Source organism: Sapajus apella, unplaced genomic scaffold, assembly GCF_009761245.1.
Source record: "Sapajus apella isolate SASKATOON/1434 unplaced genomic scaffold, GSC_monkey_1.0 scaffold58, whole genome shotgun sequence".
NCBI classification, from domain to species: domain Eukaryota; kingdom Metazoa; phylum Chordata; class Mammalia; order Primates; family Cebidae; genus Sapajus; species Sapajus apella.
The window spans coordinates 7,797,000-7,817,508 of NW_022436998.1; the positions used below are offsets into that span (position 1 = coordinate 7,797,000).

The window sequence follows — 20,509 nt, forward strand, 5'->3', positions numbered from 1 at the left end:
AGAGTGGTGAGAAAGAGAGATTTTCTTTGCAGGGTGCGCGGAGCATTCCTGCACTCTCAAGAAGGCTGCCCGATTTGTCAGGGTTGTGTCCGGAGCCCGCGAGAAGGGCAGGGACTTTTTGTGATAAGCGCCTTCCCAAATTTAATCTGTTAAACTCAGAGCCTTAGCGAATGCTGCTCGCAGACACGCTGGCTTCGCAGAAAGTCGCCGTCAAGCAGGTAGCAGGTTAAGCAATCGCCGGGTGCGCGAATACACTCTGGCTCAAGCCCTCAGACCGTTTCTAAGCCTGGGAGCACGCCCCCTCTTAGCCGGCGGCCGCGGGTCGCGCATGCTCCGTGCGAGGGGGTGGGCAGCGGCTCCTACCGGAAGCGTTCTCTCCCAGGCCGCATTTCCTTCCTGTGCGAGGCCGGCTCAGGGCACTTGTTCCCGCTGATTCTGCTCCTGGGTGAGTAGCGGGTTCCCGTGGGGCCTCGTGGGATGGGTGTCGCATCCTGCTGAAGTCCTTTAAGGATCGGCTGAGACCTGGAAGCCCCCGGAGGAAAGGTCACCCCGGCTTTCTCCCACGCCCCACCTCAGTGCCGCCCCCCAGCGCCCCGCAGCCCTTAGTATCGAGCGGATTAACCTCCAAGGGCGTCCTGGGCCTCGCCTTGGCGTCCGGCCCAGCCTGGGCCCTTAGGGTCTGCTTAGCTCTTCCTCAAGACTCGAGTTATTCCCGAGGGAATCTTTGTAGGCATCCTGGTCACTGTGGGGGTTTTGGGTCGTCCCGGAAGGCTTCAGAACCAGGCGAACTTAGACGAAGGCGGCTGGAATGAACCAGGTCTGATTGTTGCACAGGCGCTGCCACCACCTTGTGCAAAATCGAAGGCGGTTCTTCAGGGCTGGGCACGCTTTCACAGAAGATAAGTTAATAATAACCTGCCCTCTTTGTAAAGATTGGCAGGCCTTCATTGTCATAGGCCGTATTCGTAAGGCCTTTATGTCTGCAAAACTGGGACTTTTGAGTTTGAGAAACCCTTTGTGAAATACTGCAATGAATTAGGAGAGAAATACTACAGTGAATGTTATGCTATGAATGCTATACATGTTAATAAATTGCTCATAGATAGTACGATTTTAGAGCTCTCCACTCTGAAATGGAGAACTAAAAATGAAACGACCTGATGCCATATTTGCCTAACAAATAACTCTAGATTACAGTGTTTTGGGATGTTTCTCAGTTGCATACAGCACTATCATCGTATATATACATATTTGAGGATTCATTTTGTTGAACCTAATGTTTATACAGAATTGAAATACACTCCCTGCTGTTGGTTTTCTTTATGTTCGCTGTAATGGTATTGCTGTTGTAACAGCTTTACATTGCAGGTATATCAATACCAAATGAATGATACATGAGTGTGCAATAAAGTATATACAGTTACAGTCTACCAAAGAAGTCTCGGTTTCATTGAAGTATTTTTGAAGTAATTTTAAAAGGTGGACTACTATTTTACAGGTGGCCTTAGTAGACCTGACTTTACTGTACTACATTAATCATTTCAGAATTGGGAAAGATATAAACAGGTTTTGTGTCTTGACCTTTTATAGGATTAAAAGTTGTTACTATCTTGACAACTGAGATGTGCTCATAACAGCCCTAATTTCTTCGTGTAGTTCAATGAATATGGAGAGATGACAGTTTTATCACTACTAACTCTAAACAAATGAAAACATTTTACTGGAATGCCACCACTTTTTATAGATCAAGTTAATAAAACCCTTATCCTGTCTAAGTTATTTTCACCTATGAATTATCCCCACATAGTGATATAACACATTTCAACTGCATTTTCAACTTTGTGGACTAAAGGCTAGAAAAGTCAGTTTTTTACTTCTTTGAGAAGTGAAACATTGTATGACCCATGTTTTGGAATCCATGCTGATGGAAGATAGCACACTTTGATTTGTTACATGAGAGATTTCAGTAAGGTACCTTCTCCTTTTTGGCTTCTTTTGCTTTCTTTATAATTAATATAATAGCCGGGCAATGTGTTCTTCGAGTAAAGTGGTGGTATCTTAACGATTATTGTATATCCAGTATAAAGTGGGCATCATAGATATTCAGCAAGTGCTAATTGAAGGAATTAAGTCACTTAACATTCCCTAGGCCAAAGTTTCTTTCTCCAAAATGAAGGCCTTCAATTATTTAGTTGTTAAGTTTAAATGCAATTATTGTGAAGTGAATGGCTCCTAGTCATGGAGAAATGTGGGACCTTAACTTTCTGAAATCCTTTAGAAGACTGGCAGTGTCTCTGTTGGAATGATTGAATGGGAGGTTTTCTTCAGTTGCAATTTATCTGTTGAACAGATAATTTTTGAATAGCCTCTGTTTTGTGTGTGGCAATTATAAAGGTCTGTTTTTTGTGTGACAATTGTAAAGGTAGATAAGATGTACATCTTGTTTATAAGGATTTAAACTCTAGTTGAATAGATATCTCAAAAGCTGAATAAGGATTAAAAGCAAGACATTTCTTAAGATAGTGTAATAGGGCAAAATGAATACTGTAGAAGATTCATGTGATTTGAAAGGCTTTATGGAGCAGATAAAGTTGATTTATGAAGTTTGGATAGAATTTGACTAACCCTAGATGAATGAGGGTAAAGGGCCTATTCAGGGTACCAGACAGATATTCTGAAGGGAAAATATATGTGGGATTTTCGGATGCTAGTGAGCATCCCTTTGAAAAGGGGTAAAAGATAAAGTGCTTAAAATGGACTCAGCTGGATTCTAGATTAGGGTAGTTTTGAATGCTTGGGAATCCTGGAAAGGGAATACTTGGGAGTCTTTTGATTAAAGGCTAGGAATGTATATCCTTGAGTGGAGGTGAAGTCAATTAAAGGAAATAAAAAAATTTTTGGAGCTATTCTAGAGGAAGGAAGGTGAAGAGGCTTTTTAGTAGTAGTAAGAAGAGAATTTTAGAGCTGGAAGGACCATGGATATTAATCTATGCAGTACTTAACTTTCATCTGTTGCTGAGCCATACACATTCTTTTTTTTCATGTTTATGTGAGTGCAAATATATATTTTCTTTTTCTTATATATCTCATAGCATTCAGCACATTCCTGTGCTGAGAGTATAATGGCATTATTTGAAGCTAAGATCCTATCTCCCCAAGTGTTATAGTCGTATCATCCCTAGCAAGCTTATTCTTCCAGGTAGTTATTGCCTTTGACAGAGGAGTGTATGTCTCCTGTAAACCTAGCTTTGATTGATAAAGCTGTTCAGGGATATATATGTAAAAGTAGGCACATTTGCCTCATTTATTTCTCTTGAGCTTGGGTGAGTGCTATATTCTTGTAGTGGTTGTCTCAGTTCATGATTTTTCTAAATTCTATTGCTTCCTACTTAGCTGGGTTGTTGGGAGCAATAGCATGGCTCAAAAAATTTAATGCCACTTGTTAATTGAGAAAATGGCATGTTTACATTTAAGCAGGCCTTGAAAACCTTTAAAAGTAGCTATGAAGAAAAAGTGAGTCAGTTTACAATTTGAATTTCACTCAAAAACTACCTGGCATATGTTACACTTAGTAGAAGAAGTTCTTACAATCACGTTAGTATTGTTGGACTGCCTTTCTTCAGTTGGATTAGTGTTATAGTTGATACTTTCCTAGACTCTGAAATAGTTCCTTAAAGCTGTTTGAGTAAATACCTTAAGATATTTAATGTATTTTTCAAATAAAATGATTAATTCTACTACTAAATAAATCTTAGTTTCTAGTCTACTTCAGTTTGCAAGAGGAACTTTAAATGTGTTTGTTTATTTAACATTTAAAAATCCATTTCTCCTTAAAATGAAACACTTTTTTTAAGGTAGGTAATATTTTAATTTGACTAGAAGTTAGATTTTCTTGATTAGTTTAAGCTACTTTGTTAGTCGCCCAATTTTAATAAGTATAGTTATTACCTAGTGACATTTCTGTTTGTTTTTTAAGGTTAACAATCAAGATGGTACATGCTGAAGCCTTTTCTCGTCCTTTGAGTCGGAATGAAGTTGTTGGTTTAATTTTCCGTTTGACAATATTTGGTGCAGTAACATACTTTACTATCAAATGGATGGTAGATGCAATTGATCCAACCAGAAAGCAAAAAGTAGAAGCTCAGAAACAGGTATGATTGAAATGTTTGAAGATCATTTCTCTTGTGGTTAGCAAATATTTCTCTTCCAAACTAAAAACACACTCTCAGTCTAAAACTTATAAGCTAATTAAAATCTAATTAATGGATCGATCTAAAAGTTGTTAATTATTAATATAAGCTGTAGTTTTTAACTTTTCACCTACTGCCTCTTGTGGTCATTTCCTTTTTAAGATGATATATTTGGTTTCTATTTGCCGTCAAAAAATAAAAACCTTAAAGGAGTCTTAACAAATTTTTTGTGCTGTTAGGTGGCTTTTCCCTTCTGGCTCCTTTTTGTTTTTGTTTTTTAATAATAGCTAAAACATTTATATCTTAGTATCTAATGATATAATTTGTCTTATATTAACTGAATAAGATATTCATGGACTTTTAGATCTGTCTTGTGAGTTGTGACTGATTTATTCAATAAACATTTATTGAGTTCCTAGCAACTGCTTGGTACCAAAGAAAAAGTATTAGTAAATCTTGTTCTTTCAAAATGCTATAGGCTAGTGTGGGAAATAGGGATGTATATAAATGACTGTTTTACAATGGGTTATGTGTAGCCTTTAAGTCAGTAAAAAGTGAAAACCACAAGTTTATAAACACTGCCATAAGTATATATCTGAAAGGCACTTTGGATAATTCTGAACTTATTCCTTGAATTTGATTATAAAATAGTTGACTCAAGTTCTAGATTATATTATCAGCCCATTTGTAAGTTTCTAGGAAGTCTGACCAGGGTAGATTTAAAAAAAACAAAGCAAAACAAAACAAAAAAACTAATTTGAGTATATCTGTTTGTCAACCTAAGTATAGGTTTTTTTCTTTCTCCCACTTGAATCATGAAAGTCAGTTTAAGTCTGAGGTCAGAATATTACAAGTTACATTGTTTCAGCATTTTAAAAAGCAGAGGTGTGACTTTTAAAGAGAATTTTGTCTTTTTATTCCCCTTGGCTTTTAGAAAACTAAATGTAGTTGCTAAGTACTACATGAATAGACCATCATATTAAGCCTTCATTGAAAATTATGTGTATAGTAGTATTCTAAATATCAGGTATATGAAGTATTAGATACTATGTCCTTCATAGTGCCCATGATAGGGAGACAGGACTTGTTTATGATAATATCAATTATAATAAGTAGCATATGCTAGTTGCTTATTGAATAGTATAGACAGCAACTGTGGCTTTTAGAGAAAATAGTAGTCAACATAATTGAGGCAGTTGAAGATGACTTCATGAAAGAGCTTGGCCTCTAGGATAGGTAAGGACAGTTTTAAATAGAATGTACTGTTTTTTCCTTCCTCAGTCCTTTTTTGTTGTTGTTGGGTGGACTGAGGCTGATAAAAAATACACAGCATTTTAGAAGTCCATCATCAACTGAGAAGGAGGCATGCTTGCTGCTTCTAGTGTTATCCGATTACACAGTAATTTACCAGTGTTTAAACTACTCAGGATGAAATGGGATTTGCTCAGCCAAGGGCTATAGCTTCTGGGTTACCCTTTCTCCTCTCTTCCCTACATCTCTGGCCAACTATTAAACATGCTATTGTTTAATAGTCAATAGCACTTTGGGAAGCCAAGGCAGGCGGATCACTTGAGGTTGGGAGTTTGAGATCAGTCCAGCCAACATGGTGAAAACCCATCTCTAATAAAAATACAAAACATGAGCCGGTGTGGTGGCACTTGCCCAACTACTTGGGAGGTTGAGGAATGAGAATCACTTGAACCCAGGGGGTGGAGGTTGCAGTAAGCCAAGATCACACCACTGCACTCTAGCCTGAGCAACAGAGAGAGACTCTGTCTCAAAAAATAGGTAAATAAATAGGCCGGGTGCAGTGGCTCACACCTGTAACTCCAGCACTTTGGGATTCCGAAGTAGGTGAATCACAAAGTCAGGAGTTCAAGACCTGGCCAAGATGGTGAAACCCCCTCTCTACTAAAAATGCAAAAATTAGTCGGGCATGGTGGCTGGCACCTGTAATCCCAGCTACTCAGGAGGCTGAGGCAGTGAATTGCTTGAACCTGGGAGACAGAGGTTGCACTGAGCTGAGATTGGGCCACTGCATTCCAGCCTGGGCAAGAGAGCGAGACGCCGTCTACATAATATATGCATCTATACATACATACATACATACATACATAAGCTGTTGACCAATTGAAGACTTCCGTAGGCAGTCTTAACCCATTAAATGTATTTGAATGGGTGGCTGATATGCAAAGCAATGTTTTAAGGATAATTTACCTTATAGTATATGTAAAAGGAATAGGAGTCAAGAGGGACTAGAAGCAAGAACTGCTGGTGATAGACAACAACAGTCCTGGCAAAGACTTAGAATAAGAGGGTGGCAAAAGGAATGAAATGAGTGGAAAAGACTAACATAAATGAATGTAGGAAGCACTTTGTGATTATGTGAGAAAAGAAAAAGGACATCTTAAAAATGAATCAAAGATTTGACTGGATACCTCAAAGACTCAAAATATCTTTTATAGAGGTTTGGAAACTGGTAGGTAGGGCAAATTTATGAGAAGATGACATTAGGTAACAGCGCTTTTCCAAAACAAACCTTACTGCCTGTGTACTACAAAACCTAAAGCCACAAGATTAGAAGTTATGGTAATCTAACTAAGTTCAAGATGTAGCTTTTTTTATTAAATATCAGTGTCTTATTAACAATTACACAAGCAAAGATCATTCTGTTTGGGGCTGGGTTTATAGTTTTTAATCCCTATGCCAAATTTTGACACCTTATAATATTTGTCAGGGATAAGTATGAATGGCTTGATTAATAAATGCAAACAAAAATGTATGTTGGCAATTCTTAAGACACTTCTGATATGACTTTACCAATAATTTTAAAGCTAGTTTATTTATTAAAGATTTTACTTAAGTTACATAAACTCGAAAAAGCATTTGACTAGTCTTCTCTTTTTTCTTGATAAAGTATTTGATTCAAGCACTTTTATTTTCTTAAGCCAATTAGTTAGAGCTTTTTGATATATTTTCAGTAGTGAAACGTTGTGTACACAATACAAATACATAGACATATTAGACATGCTGATAGAAGTACATATTATAGAGTCATAAAAACTGTTACTTTCCTGTCTTAGACTTAGATCAAATTCTTGATCAACTTTTCTACTGCCCTAGGCAGTTGTCAGCTAAATAGCCTTTAATTTGCATATTAAAGGAAACAACTCAGGTGCAAATCAAATAGCAAAATTTACACCATAAAGTATGGAGAGAAAAAATGTAGTGTGCTAGAGGGAAATTAAGATGTTTTTAATTGCCATAAAGCTATGGAAATTATGAAGGCCTTTTAAACACACACATGTGCATGTGCGCACACACACACATACACACAGAAAGATCCTATAGCTCTCCTCAGAACTTTAGCCATGAGTTAAATACAAATTCACTGGCTTGCATAAATAAATAAATGAATGAATGAATGAATGAATGAATGAATGAATAAAATTACCTGTTAGATCCAAACAGTGATTTTTATCTTAGGAGAAAAATAACAGAAGATTTAAAGCAGGCAGAAAAGAAAGAAAAAAAGAACGTAGAAACTCTGTAGTTTGCAGTTCGACCTTAGGACTGTTTTTCCTACATGCAAATGTGCACAAAGACCATGTTACTTCCATTTTATATAAACTCTGGCAAGTAGAGGTGCCATAAAACCTACGGAGTGCTTGAAAGGGGATCATTCTTCTTGTTTTCTCCTCATTCTTAGATTGTTTCCCACCTTTTGTTAAAAGGAGGAACTGAGCTGTGGCCCATGGTTTTTGTGTGTGGATTGATGTGTGCTGTTTGTGGGCAGGACTCCACAGTGTGTCACCACTGAGTTGTTTCCACCCTCTTAGTGTCTCAGTTTCTCTCTCCAGAGGTCCATGACCTCTGAGAGAGCCCAAAACATGGGGTGATCAGGCCTTATCTGCATTTCCTGGACAAGCCTTTTTTAAAATTAATTTATATTGGGAATTTTCTTGTAAGGCCATTGCACGTTGAGGGAGATTAACCCCCTATCCACTCCAGCTAGGCCCCTGGTCACCCAGGGGTGCCTTTTGGCTGGGAGGAGCAAAATACCCTTTCTCTTCAGAGCTGAGAAAACACAGTCTCTCATTTACCTTTGAAAACAACAGTTTAGTTTCACATGCAAACAGAAATGCCAAATCGTGATTAATTTTGGGAGAAAAAGCAATAGAGGAGACCCTTTAGAATGCATCTCTGAAGCAGAATCAGGATCCTTAAACAGCAACTTCCTGGGAGAAAAAAAAAAGCCAAGACCACTTCCTGTAAGCTTTGCTCAGCCACCCATAACTTTGTAGCTCTTGTTCACCATTACACACACCAAGGTCACATCGTTTCACGGTACAGGGTAATCTCTGGTACCCTCAAGCCAAAGAGGTCAGGTCATGCAATACAGGAAAACAGAGATTTAGACCTAAGAAGAATCTGCCCATGACTCTGGAAGCTCCACAAAGAAAACAGAACACTCCAAAAGGGGTGAGTGGTGCCTTTGTTCTCAATTCTTTAAATGGGTTCAAGTCATTACAAACCTCTAGATTTTTTGGTACTACAGATAGCAAAGGGGGAAGGAGGTAGGTATAGGGTAGAAGAAAAGTAAACTAAAGAACATCTCTTTTTTTAAGACAGTAAGCAAACACAGAAATCAAGGCATGGAATTTTGCTTTTGTTTTTTTTTTTTCTTTCCCTTTTGCAGCTGTGAGGAATTTTAGCCAACTTAAAGAGGCTTTGTTACCCATAATTTGAAATTCTCACTCGGGTTTGACCAAGTCGAGTTTGTCAAATCCGATGGGAGAAAGACCAGAACAAGTAACAACAACCCAAACAGTATGATCACTGACAGCTCTAATGGTAAGGAGAAATTAAGACCAGCTAGTTGTTAAACTTTATCCAGGATAAAACCCCAGTTCAGCTACTTACCTAGGGATAGGCCTCAGGCTGAAGACTGCTCTCTACCATCCTAGAAGCAGGAAAAAAGTCGAACTTATCTTCCCTGCTAAGAGTGAGCTCAAACTCTGTGAACGAGTTACCTGCCTTCTATCATCATGGAAGCAGGAAATCTTGCCATCCTTGTTGGAAGCGAAACATTGATCAACATATGTAAGATGAACATTGGTTCTGCCTGGAACACGAAGCAAAGGCAGGACAACTTGAAGCAGGGAGGGGGCTTCCAGGTCATAGGTAGATAAGAGAAAAATGGTTGCATTGTTTTTAATTTATTAGCTTCTCCAAAGTAGGCAATAAGATATAAATCTATCCCAGTGAGCAGAGGGGTGACTTTGAATAGAATGGAAGGCAGGTTGGCCCTAAGCAGTTCCCAGCTTCACTTTTCCCATTAGCTTAGTGATTTAGGGGCCCCAAGATTTATTTTCCTTTCACGGTACAAAGCCATCTTACCCAAGAACTTTCAGAATACATATGGTAAAATGAGAGGAAAGAGATATAAGTACACGAACCCTAAAAGAGTATCACTGTTTCCACATGTATGGAAGAAGGTGTTTTCCAGAGTTTTAATATAAGTTTGTGATAAGTGATTATATCAAACATATAAACACGGATACATACTCAGAATCATTGCTAGTTCCCATTTAAATGCATTTTTAACAAGCTTTATATCAGTGATTCCTCTGCCTTCACTTAAAATTGGAACACTTCAGCTGTGACCTTGGTAAACAGATCAGAGGTTGTCCTTGTTTCTAACTTAGGTTTAATTTGTTTATCTCTGAGTTTTCACACTTGTTAATGACATGTCTAGCTTTCTAAACTGATTCTTCCAAAAGGACAATTTTATGAATCTTTCAGAACCTGAATGAAATGAGCGTTAGCTCATAAGTATTTTCTTTGCTGCTGCTTTCCTTCCTTCCTTCCTCACTCCAGGGAAAAATATTAGTTGAATATTTCCTACTCCACTTTTTAATCTTTTTGAAAAAATAATACTTTACATGAAGAAAAAATGAAATAGCATGAAAGGGTAAAAAAGTAATGTGAAAGGGTAGAAAATCACCTGGAACAGTTAACGAAAGATGGGTATACAGTAAAAAGTAAGTTTTCCTCTTTCCTTTGGCTCACATACACTCCCCAACAACTCATTTTCCCTTATAGAAACAACCACTTGGAGAGACCCACTTAAAAAACAAGCAAACCATGGTGACTTGAAAATATAATTTTCAGTAAGCTGTAAACAAGAAAGCATGTATAAACATATGCCATTTTTACAGTAGTCCAATCATAATTTTGGTTTTCTGGTTAAGACATTCTAATGGTTCACTTAAAAGCGTCAAAACCAGGTAACTGTATAACTTGTTCCTGGCACACTGTTTGGTGGCAGTTTTGGTGTGTTTTCCGGTGCTTTTCATTTATTTGCTAGCCATGTTATGTTCTCTCAAATGAGGAATATTAGTGTTTTAGCAGAATATGGGCTTCAAAATTAGACAAATCAGTATTTGAGCTCTATTAACATCACTTCCTAGCTGTATAATATTGGCATTTCTTTTAATTACTCTGATCTGTAAATTCCTCATCTAAATAAGGATAATCATAGTTACTTCTCAGGTTAATTTTAAGGGTCGATTGTAAATTACGTAGCACAGTGCCAGCCATAGCATAGGTGCTCAATACAATCATTAGTTCCTTTTCTCTTTTCTGTTAGTGGTATATTGTGCATACAACCTGAAGACGTTGTTAAAGTGGGACTGCTATTGCAGTAAAGAGACCTTAGATAAATTTGAAAGATAACATTTTCTATCTCTATATAAACTCAGCATTATCATTCATTTGTCATTTTTGTTTAGGAAGTTCCAGAAAGAAATAAAGGCTGTTCTTTAAATCAAGAGGCTGTTGTGGCATAGAGTAAAAATTTCAGGGAAACTAGCTAATAGGGAAAAAAACAGAGTTTTCTCAGATCAGGCATTATTGACATTTTGGGCCAATAATTCTTTGGGATGGGAAAATGGAGGCTGTCCTCTGCCTTGTAGAATTTCAGTGGCATCTCTACCTCTACTGATTAGATGCTGGTATCACCCTACCCCCAAGTGTGACAACCAAAAGTATTTCCAGACTTTGCAAAATGTCCCCTGGGAAAACTACTGTCTTTGAGCATTGCTTAAAAAGAACACATGTGGGAGGGTTTCACATTTACTGTAGCATAATGAAAATGAGTAAATGTTATTCAGATGCTAAAATAGGATACCTTTTATAACTGACATAAAAATGATTAATGGCAGTAAAAGAGAAAGTATTTAAAAGAGATAAAGGAATCTATAAAAAGTTATTGATTCAGTGATTTTACAGGGGCAGGATAAACAGGAAATTTATTCTATTTAGTTATTTGATGTGGTTCATAGCACTTTTTAAAAATTTTTTTGAGACAGGTTTCTCTCATGTTCAGGTTGGAATGCGGTGGCATGATTATGGCTCACTGTAGCCTTGACCTCTAGGGCTCAAGTCCTCTTCCTGCCTCAGCCTCCAGAGTAGCTAGGACTGTCAGGGTATGCTATCACATCCAGCTAATTTTTGATTTTTTGTAGAGATGGCATCTCACTATGTTGCCCAGGCTGGTCTTAAACTCCTGTGCTCAAGCAGTCTTCCCGACTTAGCCTCCCAGAGTGCTGGGATTACTGATGTGAGCTCCCATTCCTGGCCCCTATAGTACTTAAAAAAAAAGCTATTAAACACATTTATCCTAATGTCCTAACCATTCTAAAATGCTGTGTGATGTGAATTCCCTTTTAGAGCAGTCATAACTCTGGACAGAGAACAAGATTCTATTTTAGCATTTTAGGAAAATGTAATAAACCAAAATTTTGGAAAATGTGATATAACAGAGCCACTTCATTTCTAAAATGTTCACTTAATTGAAATGTGAATTTGTTATGTATAGATTTGTAAAGACTCTTTTGTGGTTACAAACTCCAATCTTAAAATTGAAGAAATCAGAGCAAATATGTGTGGTAGTTAACTATGGACTCTAGAGTTGGACTCCTTGAATTCATATCTTGTTTCTTCTGTTTGTTAGCTTTTAACCAAAGGCAAATTACTTAACCATGCTAAGCTTCAATTTCTTTTTCTGTGTTTGGGAAAAATTATGCCTATCTCATAGTATTGGCTCTGAGGAGTCAGTAAGTTAATCCTTTTACCGTATTTTGGCATAATATTTAGCACACTCAGTAAATGTTTTTCATTATCTTTATGTTAATTGAAAGCTTTGTTGTATTTCTAGAACTAATAGGTTTACTGCTGATTTTGCCCTGCGTTGAGAATATATGCAAATATACTTCTAATTTAGAGTTATTTTTATTATGACTCGGATTGCCTGGTCCCAGGAATTGACATTTATCTAAAAGGGGCAGCATATCAGAGCAATTTAAAATGGGATATGTATGGCCACCTATTGTAGATATAGTTTTTTCCCCTATTAACCAACATTGATTTGAAGGAAACTGGACATCTATTTCAGATACCCAGTTTAAAGAAACTTCAGTTATACATTTCTTGTCCTCCTTAACTCCTCTTTTATCTTGACATTTTACCTGTACCTGTCATGATAGTCTTATTTGGAAAGAGAAACTAAGTTGTATCCTAGAGTCTCAGTGAAACAACGGGAGCCCCTCTTGGAAGTACATGATCTCTTCAGTCACATACCCTGTTTTCTTTTCCTGAGAGGTGGTTAAATTTCCCTCATTTCTGTGGAATGGAGCCTCAAATCCTTTCTTTACCTGAGAGCTCACGATGGGGAAGGCTAAGATCAAGGGACCTAAAATATCCTTGGAAATTTCTTGTATATCTGTTCATTGCTCTTTAGACTTCATATATATCTATTTCAAAGTGCTTTTATCTATCAAACCAAAGGAGGTTGCTTATTCTTTTCTTTCTAGGCAGAAAAACTAATGAAGCAAATTGGTGTGAAAAATGTGAAGCTCTCAGAATATGAAATGAGTATTGCTGCTCATCTAGTAGACCCTCTGAATATGCATGTATGTATCTTTAATCTTATTTAAGATTTTTTCTTGTGTGTGGGGGGGTCCTAACATTTTGTGTTAGACCAAAGAATTTTGGCTGAATCATGAGACTCAACATATAGTTGTATTCCTGTATATGATTTATTACACTGAAAAGATACAAGGCAAAATCAGCAAAGGGAAGCGAGGCAGCACAGGATGAAGTCTGAAGGAAGTGAGGCACAAGATTCCAAGTGGAGACACACAGTGCTTAATTAGTGTATCAAGTTGTGACAACACGTGTGATATTATCACCAGGAAAGCTCACTGGAGACTCAGTCCCCAAGGTTTTTATAAGGGGCTGATTACGTAGATTCCCTTTTCCCTTAAATGTATCAAAATTGTAGGCTCCCAGAAGGCAAATGGGTGTTTCACCATAAACCATATTGTTTGCACAAACAGTTTAGGCACAGTGAGCTGTTCTTGTCAAGAACTGGTGGGACTCTCCTGAAATCTAAGTTTCCACATGCCAACCAAGGGCCAATCTTACAAGTATGCCTTTCTAAGGATAACAGTCTCAGGCCTACTTTGTTAACTCTTTTCTGTACACATTTATTTAGTAAAACTTGTACTTTTATGTATTTGCCTTTGTGGTATATAAAACATACTGTTTTAAGTCATGTGGATATTTGTTTTATGGAGTTTAAATGTAAATTTTCATAATATAACATAGCCTTGGCAAATGATTTCCTCTTTGAGTCTGAGTCCCCTCATGTATAATCCAGAGATAATAATACCTGCTTTCCCTACTTCATAAGGATTATTTTGAGGATCAGATTGATACAATGTAGAAAATCCTATATGAATATTTTGTAACAACAGGTATAAATATATAAATTCTGTAAATAGAATACATTTGCCTAATAGATTAATGTTATATTGGTATAAATAAGTAGAATGAAATAGCCCCATCTCCAAATCTAGAAAAGTCTGCAATGTCTTGTAATAGCTATGTATACAGAAACATACACATACCTTAGAATTAAGCCTGCGTTTGAATTTGATTTATAAATTTACAATGGCACCTTCTTGGAACCCTACCTATATTCATTTCTGAATAAGTCTGCACTAACAGACTTAGTTTTTTGTTGCAGTGACAATGTAAGTTACTTTTTTTCAGATCTGGCTGCTGGTTTATACTTTTCCTTTTTATCATTTTTTTTTTTGCAGTATGAAGAAAATGAATCTATTGTAAAGTATTGCTTCTGATTGACCCCACCTCCAGCTCCTTGGCTGTGCCAGTCTCTTTCAGTTAGCTTATTTCCCTTCCAAAACATTTTTTTAAGTTGAATGCGAAGGTTTTTCTTGTCTATTTTGAAAATATGTATGCCCTATTTTTATTTATAAAGATACTTTGTTAAGTTTTAACATAGGTTTACTTTTGTCTGTCTGTGTGTGTGCGTGTGAGAGAGAGAGAGAGAGAGAGAGAGAGAGAGTCTTGCCTTGTGACCCAGGCTGGAGTACAGTGGTGCAGTCTCGGCCCACTGCAAGCTCTGCCTCCCAGGTTCAAGCAGTTCTCGTGCCTCAGCCTCCAGAGTAGCTGGAACAGGCATGTACCACCAAACCTAATTTTTTTTTTTTTTTTCTGTATTTTTATTACAAAAAAATACATGTTGGCCAGGCTGGTCTTGAACTCCTGACCTCAAGTGATCGACTCACCTTGGCCTCCCAAAGTGCTGGGATTACAGGCATCAGCGACCATGCCTGGCCCATAGGTTTACTTTTGATGGATAAAATTCAGAAGTCATGTGTTGTAAGACCTTATTTCTGAAATTAATTTCTATGATGCTCGACAACATCCTCCGTAGAATAGGTACATTCCTGATGAACTCTTTCCCATCAGCCAGTGCTAAAATATGTCTCATCTGGTTCTCAATATTCTTGTGGCAGAATATTTCCTTCTTGTAAGTGGAATGAATTCAGCTAATGCAGATTTTTTAGTACCTGACTTACAGATTTTTAATAGTGGATAGTTGACTATTAAATTCCTTTTCCAGTTTCTTAGTAGTTTATTTCATTATTACTTGGAAAAGTCTTTACTCATGTTAATACATAATTTTAACTTATTTATGTATAATCATCAGATTAATATTTGCCATTTTGAGAGGGTTCTTTTTACTTTAGTGTGTGTACCTTTGTAGTAAAATTCATGCTGATCTTAACTTTTGCCAGGTTACTTGGAGTGATATAGCAGGTTTAGATGATGTCATTACGGATCTGAAAGACACAGTCATCTTGCCTATCAAAAAGAAACATTTGTTTGAGAATTCCAGGCTTCTGCAGCCTCCAAAAGGTATGGTAAAATGTATATATTTGCCTAAAGCATTAAAATCCTAGAAAACACTGAAACTTTCTGCCATTGTAGACGAGTTTTTGTGAAATCAGATTCTCAAGAGGATCCTGAGATCCAGGCAAACAATTTCTTAAAATATTTGCTCATTCTTCAGCTTCTGAAATCGAGATAAACTTTTTCCCTGTATTTACATGTTCAAATAATCTTATTTCTGTTTCATTTTCCAAGTAAATTAAAATTTGGAAAATCAAGATCAAAGAAAAATTCAATCATAATACAAGGATTTTTTTGTTTTGTTTTGTTTTCAAGCCAAGACTTTTTTTTCTTTTTTCACAACTCTAGTGAATTTTTTTCCTGCTAACGATCTTATTTTTAGAATGTAGTGATTCATTTCAGGAAATACTGATCTGCAGATGAACCATAAATTAATGTTTCACTTTGATGGAGTCGTTTCCTTATTCATAATCACTTTGAAAGTCTTGGGATGCAAGAATTGAACATGCTTATAACTGCATCATTAAGTGTAATTCTTGTTCATTCAGCTATTTCTATTCTTTCTTTTTTTTTTTTTTTTCGAAATGGGGTCTCACTCTGTCACCAAAGTTGAAATGCAGTGGCATGATCTTAGCTCATTGCAACTTCCACCTCCCAGGCTCAAGTGATCCTCCCACCTGAGCCTCCTGAGTTGAGTAGCTGAGACCTCAGGCACGCTCTGCCATGCCTGGCTCATGTTTTTGTATTTTTGGTAGTGACAGGGTTTTACTGGGTTGCTCAGGCTGGTCTTGAACTCCTGAGTTCAAGCCCTTCACCTGCCTTGGCCTCCCAAAATCCTGGGATTATAGGCATGGCACCCAACTTGAGCAAATATTTCTGTCATGCTTAAGGCTTGTTAAAGGTGATTAAGATGAAGTGTACATAATTTACAGTGAGAGAGATATGTATGTGTTACTATGGCGTTCAGATCCAAATTCCATGAGACAGCTTATTTTCCTCTAGCAGAATCCCCTATCTAATGTATTGCCAAAATTAGATGGGTTTGATATATGTTGTTAGTCAAGACTGAACTCAAATTATTAGTCACATTGATTTTTCAAAAAAGTGGATCTTTAAAAATATCAAAATAGCATTATGTATGTTTAAATTTTAATGCTTATAATTTTCTAAATTTGCAGCTATATCAGTAAAGTGGATTAATTTACATATCAAAGGTAACTGAAGCCTATACCTGTGCATTTTTATGAAGTACATAACTTTTATTTCTGGAAAGTGGAGGATGACAGTTAACAGCAAAAATGAGATTTTCTTTGTATTAAAACAACAAAGCTATTAGGCATTTCTTTTTGCTTTCTGAAATAACAACACTGCCTGTAGTTTTTCCTAACAAAACGCATTTAGTTTATTATGATTTTTGTATTTTTTTAGTAGAGACAGGGTTTCATCATGTTGGCCAGGATGGTCTTGATCTCTTGACCTCATGATCCACCTGCCTCGGCCTCCCAAAGTGCTGGGGTTATAGGCGTGAGCCACCGTACCCGGCAGGTTTTTGGACGGTTTTTAATCAAGAATAACAGTTTTGAGGATCGTTAATTTACTTTTTGACTTTCAACATAAGTTGAGTATTAGTTTATAGAAGCAGAGTATAAAATCAGATGCATCCCTTTTTGTTCCATTTTGGAACTGGAAATAGATTACCTAGACTAGAGCTATTGGCAATTTCCTGTTATTCTTAGATAGTTTATTGTTATCTGAGCTGAAAGTGATCACTGTTTCACATAGACTACAAAAAGAATTTGAGAGTGACTTATTATGCAGTATCCATGCAGGCCATATGTAACCAATAAGATTGCATATATATATGAAGTTGAAGCTAATGCACACCATCATACCACTCATTGATGACAGGAAAATGTCATCCATAAGAAACTGATGGTAATATTTAAAAAGTGATTTTTTTCCCCAAACATTTAAAAATTTACAACAGTTAAAATTCCAACAAAATTCCATCTGAATACCATATGACTTCCTCTGTAAACTTTCTGAATTCTGTATTGTTATTTTGCCATGTTAATTTTATTATATTTGTGAATGTTATCATACTTCATGTTTTGGTGCATTCTTTAAAATCTGAATAACCTAAGGAAAAAATTATAAGCATAGGTTTTCTGAGGTTATAAAGACCCATATTCTCCTCAACTTTATATTTAAGCAGATTTTTATAGATGTTTATTTTTGCACCAATAGGACAAATTTTATATTAAAGCCAATAAATAGTTCTCTAAAAAAGAAAAAAGTCAGTCACTAATAAGGTGGAGCATTTGTTGCAAATGAGGATTATCTCAAAAGTTGGATTTGTTTGTCCCAGTACTTTTTATCTTCCTTATCCTTTTTTTTTTTTTTTTTGATACAGAGTCTTACTCTGTCACCCAGGCTGGAGTGTAGTGGCGTAACCATAGCCTACTGTTGCAGCCTCCTGGGCTCAAATCATCCCTCTGCCTCTAGGTCCTGAGTAGCTGGAACTGGAAGGCATGTACCACCATGCCCACCTAATGTTTTAATTTTTTGTAGATGCACGGTCTCACTTTGTTGCCCAGGCTGGTCTTGAACACCTGGGCTCAAATAATCCTCCTGCCTTGGCATCCCAAAGTGTTGGGATTACAGGTGTGAGCCACTGTGCCCAGCCTCTTCTGAAATCTTTTATTTGCATGTAAGCACTTACTAAGTAAGGCTATTAACAAAAACATCTGCCTTAAAAAGGGATTTAAATTTTTAAGCCTCTACGAAGCGTAAGATAATAAACACAGAGTTTTTATTTGTTGAAATAGGTTGTAAAAGTATCAGATTAAGCTCAAGGAACTAATTTAAAGGTTGCAAAACTAATAATTAAAGCCAAATGCCTCACATTCATTTGCAGCACTTGTTTGTCACCCATCATAAATATTAACACTGTGGAGACTATTTTAGGAAAGTATATAGAAAAGGTGTCACTCTAAATAATGTTATCTCTAGGCTCACTGATAAAGTGTCAGAGGAGCTAACATGAATTTTAGTGTAAAGTAACATATGTACAGGAATGGAGATAAAGCAGTTTACTGAATAATTATGAGACTAACAATCCAGGTCAAGAAGGGTATATTGACAGCTTGTGTACCTTATCTGTTACGGCCTATCTCCAGAAAGTTAGGATAGATAAAAGCTTTCTTTGCATATTGAATCTTTAGACACTCCAGACACTTGTAACTGCTCAGTTAATAACACTAATTGTAATTCTTGAAGAGGAATATTTGGAAAAAACTTAATCCTACTGAGAAACAAAACTGAACTACTAGAAAGAAGATATTCAAAATGATAAATGAATAATTTGAAATAAACACAACATTCTAAAAGCACCGAATATGTTTATGAAGTTGTAGAGTAGCTACAAAGTCAAAATATGGAGGGCTTTTACATAAATATTTTGTTCTAAAAACCTTGAATTTTAATTTTTTTTTTTTTTTTTTTAGGAAATTACTATGTGTAACAGTATAAAAACCCTGAGATTTAAGTAACGTGTATAGAAAAGTTTTCTAATGGGTATGCGTTCTACATTAAATTATGTGATCAAAATGATAAAATTAATGATAATTCCAAGCACCTGCAGTAATCATCCCATATGTTTTCAGCTTTAAAGTAACTGGTTTTAGATTACTATTCTTTATTGTTTATTCACATGAACGATCCAAAAATAAAGTGTCAGTAGAAGGTTCAAATTATAACTGACTTAACCAAATTTTAAGCACGTAAGTAAACTTAACTAAAATTTTCAGAGTGCTTGAAAATACAATTAACATGTACTGGTAAAGCTTATGGATTTAAATTTAAAAGTCAGCTTTAGAAAAGTTTAGTTTAATGCAATTAAACTTGGATTCGTTGGTGTTAGAACTTGAATCTTCAAGAATTATAAAGACCAGTAGAATAATCTATGTATGCTTGAGGAAGAGCTTGAACATTATTTTGAAGTGTTTGATGTAACTCTAATAATAAAATTATTAGAGTTATGGAATCAGGTACAGGTTTCTTATTTTTTTAAAAAAATTGAGTTTTTTTGGGGGAAATTTCATACAAAATTATTTCTTCTCATTTTGAACTTTATTTTTATTATATATAAGAAAATTTTGGACATCTCCAGATTTCTTCCAGTTTAGCCTAGCGTGCCATCTATATAGATGGCATTTTAAAAAATGCTGTTTTATAAGAAAAGTTGAGCTTTGAATTAAGCAAATATTTTGAGAGATCTGCCTACTAACAGTTTTTGTTAGGGCTGTCTGTAAATGGTTTATTTTAATAACCACCTTAGTACTAAGTTTAGGTACCAAATCATTTAGTACTAAATTTAGTAATTTAGTAAATTATAATTTTAGTATTATTATATTTTAATATTATTAAATTTAGAAAATGCTATCTCATTTTAGTTGAGAAACAGTTGATGGTGTTTCCCAAAAAAGATCCCAACCTCTAGATCCCTTATATTAAAAATGTTACCTCAAATTGTAGCAGCAAAATGCTGTTAATGAAGACCATAGGTTAATAATACAGTTTTATTCTTAATTTCTTTGGAAATTAAAACAGGAGTGACTGATAATTTCTGTTTCTTTTAGGAAAAGATTGTCTGTTTAGAAAAAGGCATATGTCCTTTGGCTAAAACTTAATATTTGAGCAACAGTAAAACGGTTTTTTCCACAATCTGTTTTGAAGTTGTTTACCTTCTGTAGGCTAATGTCAAAGCACTGTGGTACTCTGTTTGCTTGTGAAGGTGGAGGGCCTTAGATTTTGTCAACTGTTGATAAAGTGGTATGAATTTGGATGTGAAGATGAACATTTGAACTGAACCTTTTCATAAAGGGAGAGGGCACAGGGTGCTGTAATCTCCAAATACATGCTCTTAACTGACATTGAGCTTAGAATATGGCATCTTCCTTTCTCCTGCCTTATCTACTATAAACAAGATTAAATAAAAGCAGAATTGAATGTTGGAAAAGTTGTTTGTGGGA

General features: G+C 36.1%; 1 protein-coding gene across 3 annotated transcripts in view; it reads left to right on the plus strand.

Annotated features, from left to right (window-relative positions):
* The first annotated feature begins 333 nt into the window (after positions 1 to 333).
* The window catches only part of ATAD1 (ATPase family AAA domain containing 1), a 52,914-nt gene continuing 32,738 nt past the window's right edge, over positions 334 to 20,509 (plus strand). The window contains exons 1-4 of one of the 3 annotated variants that reach the window (XM_032245612.1): positions 334 to 445; positions 3,977 to 4,151; positions 13,067 to 13,165; positions 15,362 to 15,482. In XM_032245612.1, the coding sequence (XP_032101503.1) occupies positions 3,990 to 4,151; positions 13,067 to 13,165; positions 15,362 to 15,482 (382 nt within the window). In that variant the 5' untranslated portion in view covers positions 334 to 445; positions 3,977 to 3,989. Of the gene's footprint in view, positions 818 to 3,976; positions 4,152 to 13,066; positions 13,166 to 15,361; positions 15,483 to 20,509 lie in introns of all 3 variants that reach the window. The other 2 variants (XM_032245613.1, XM_032245614.1) reach the window with 2 other exon arrangements.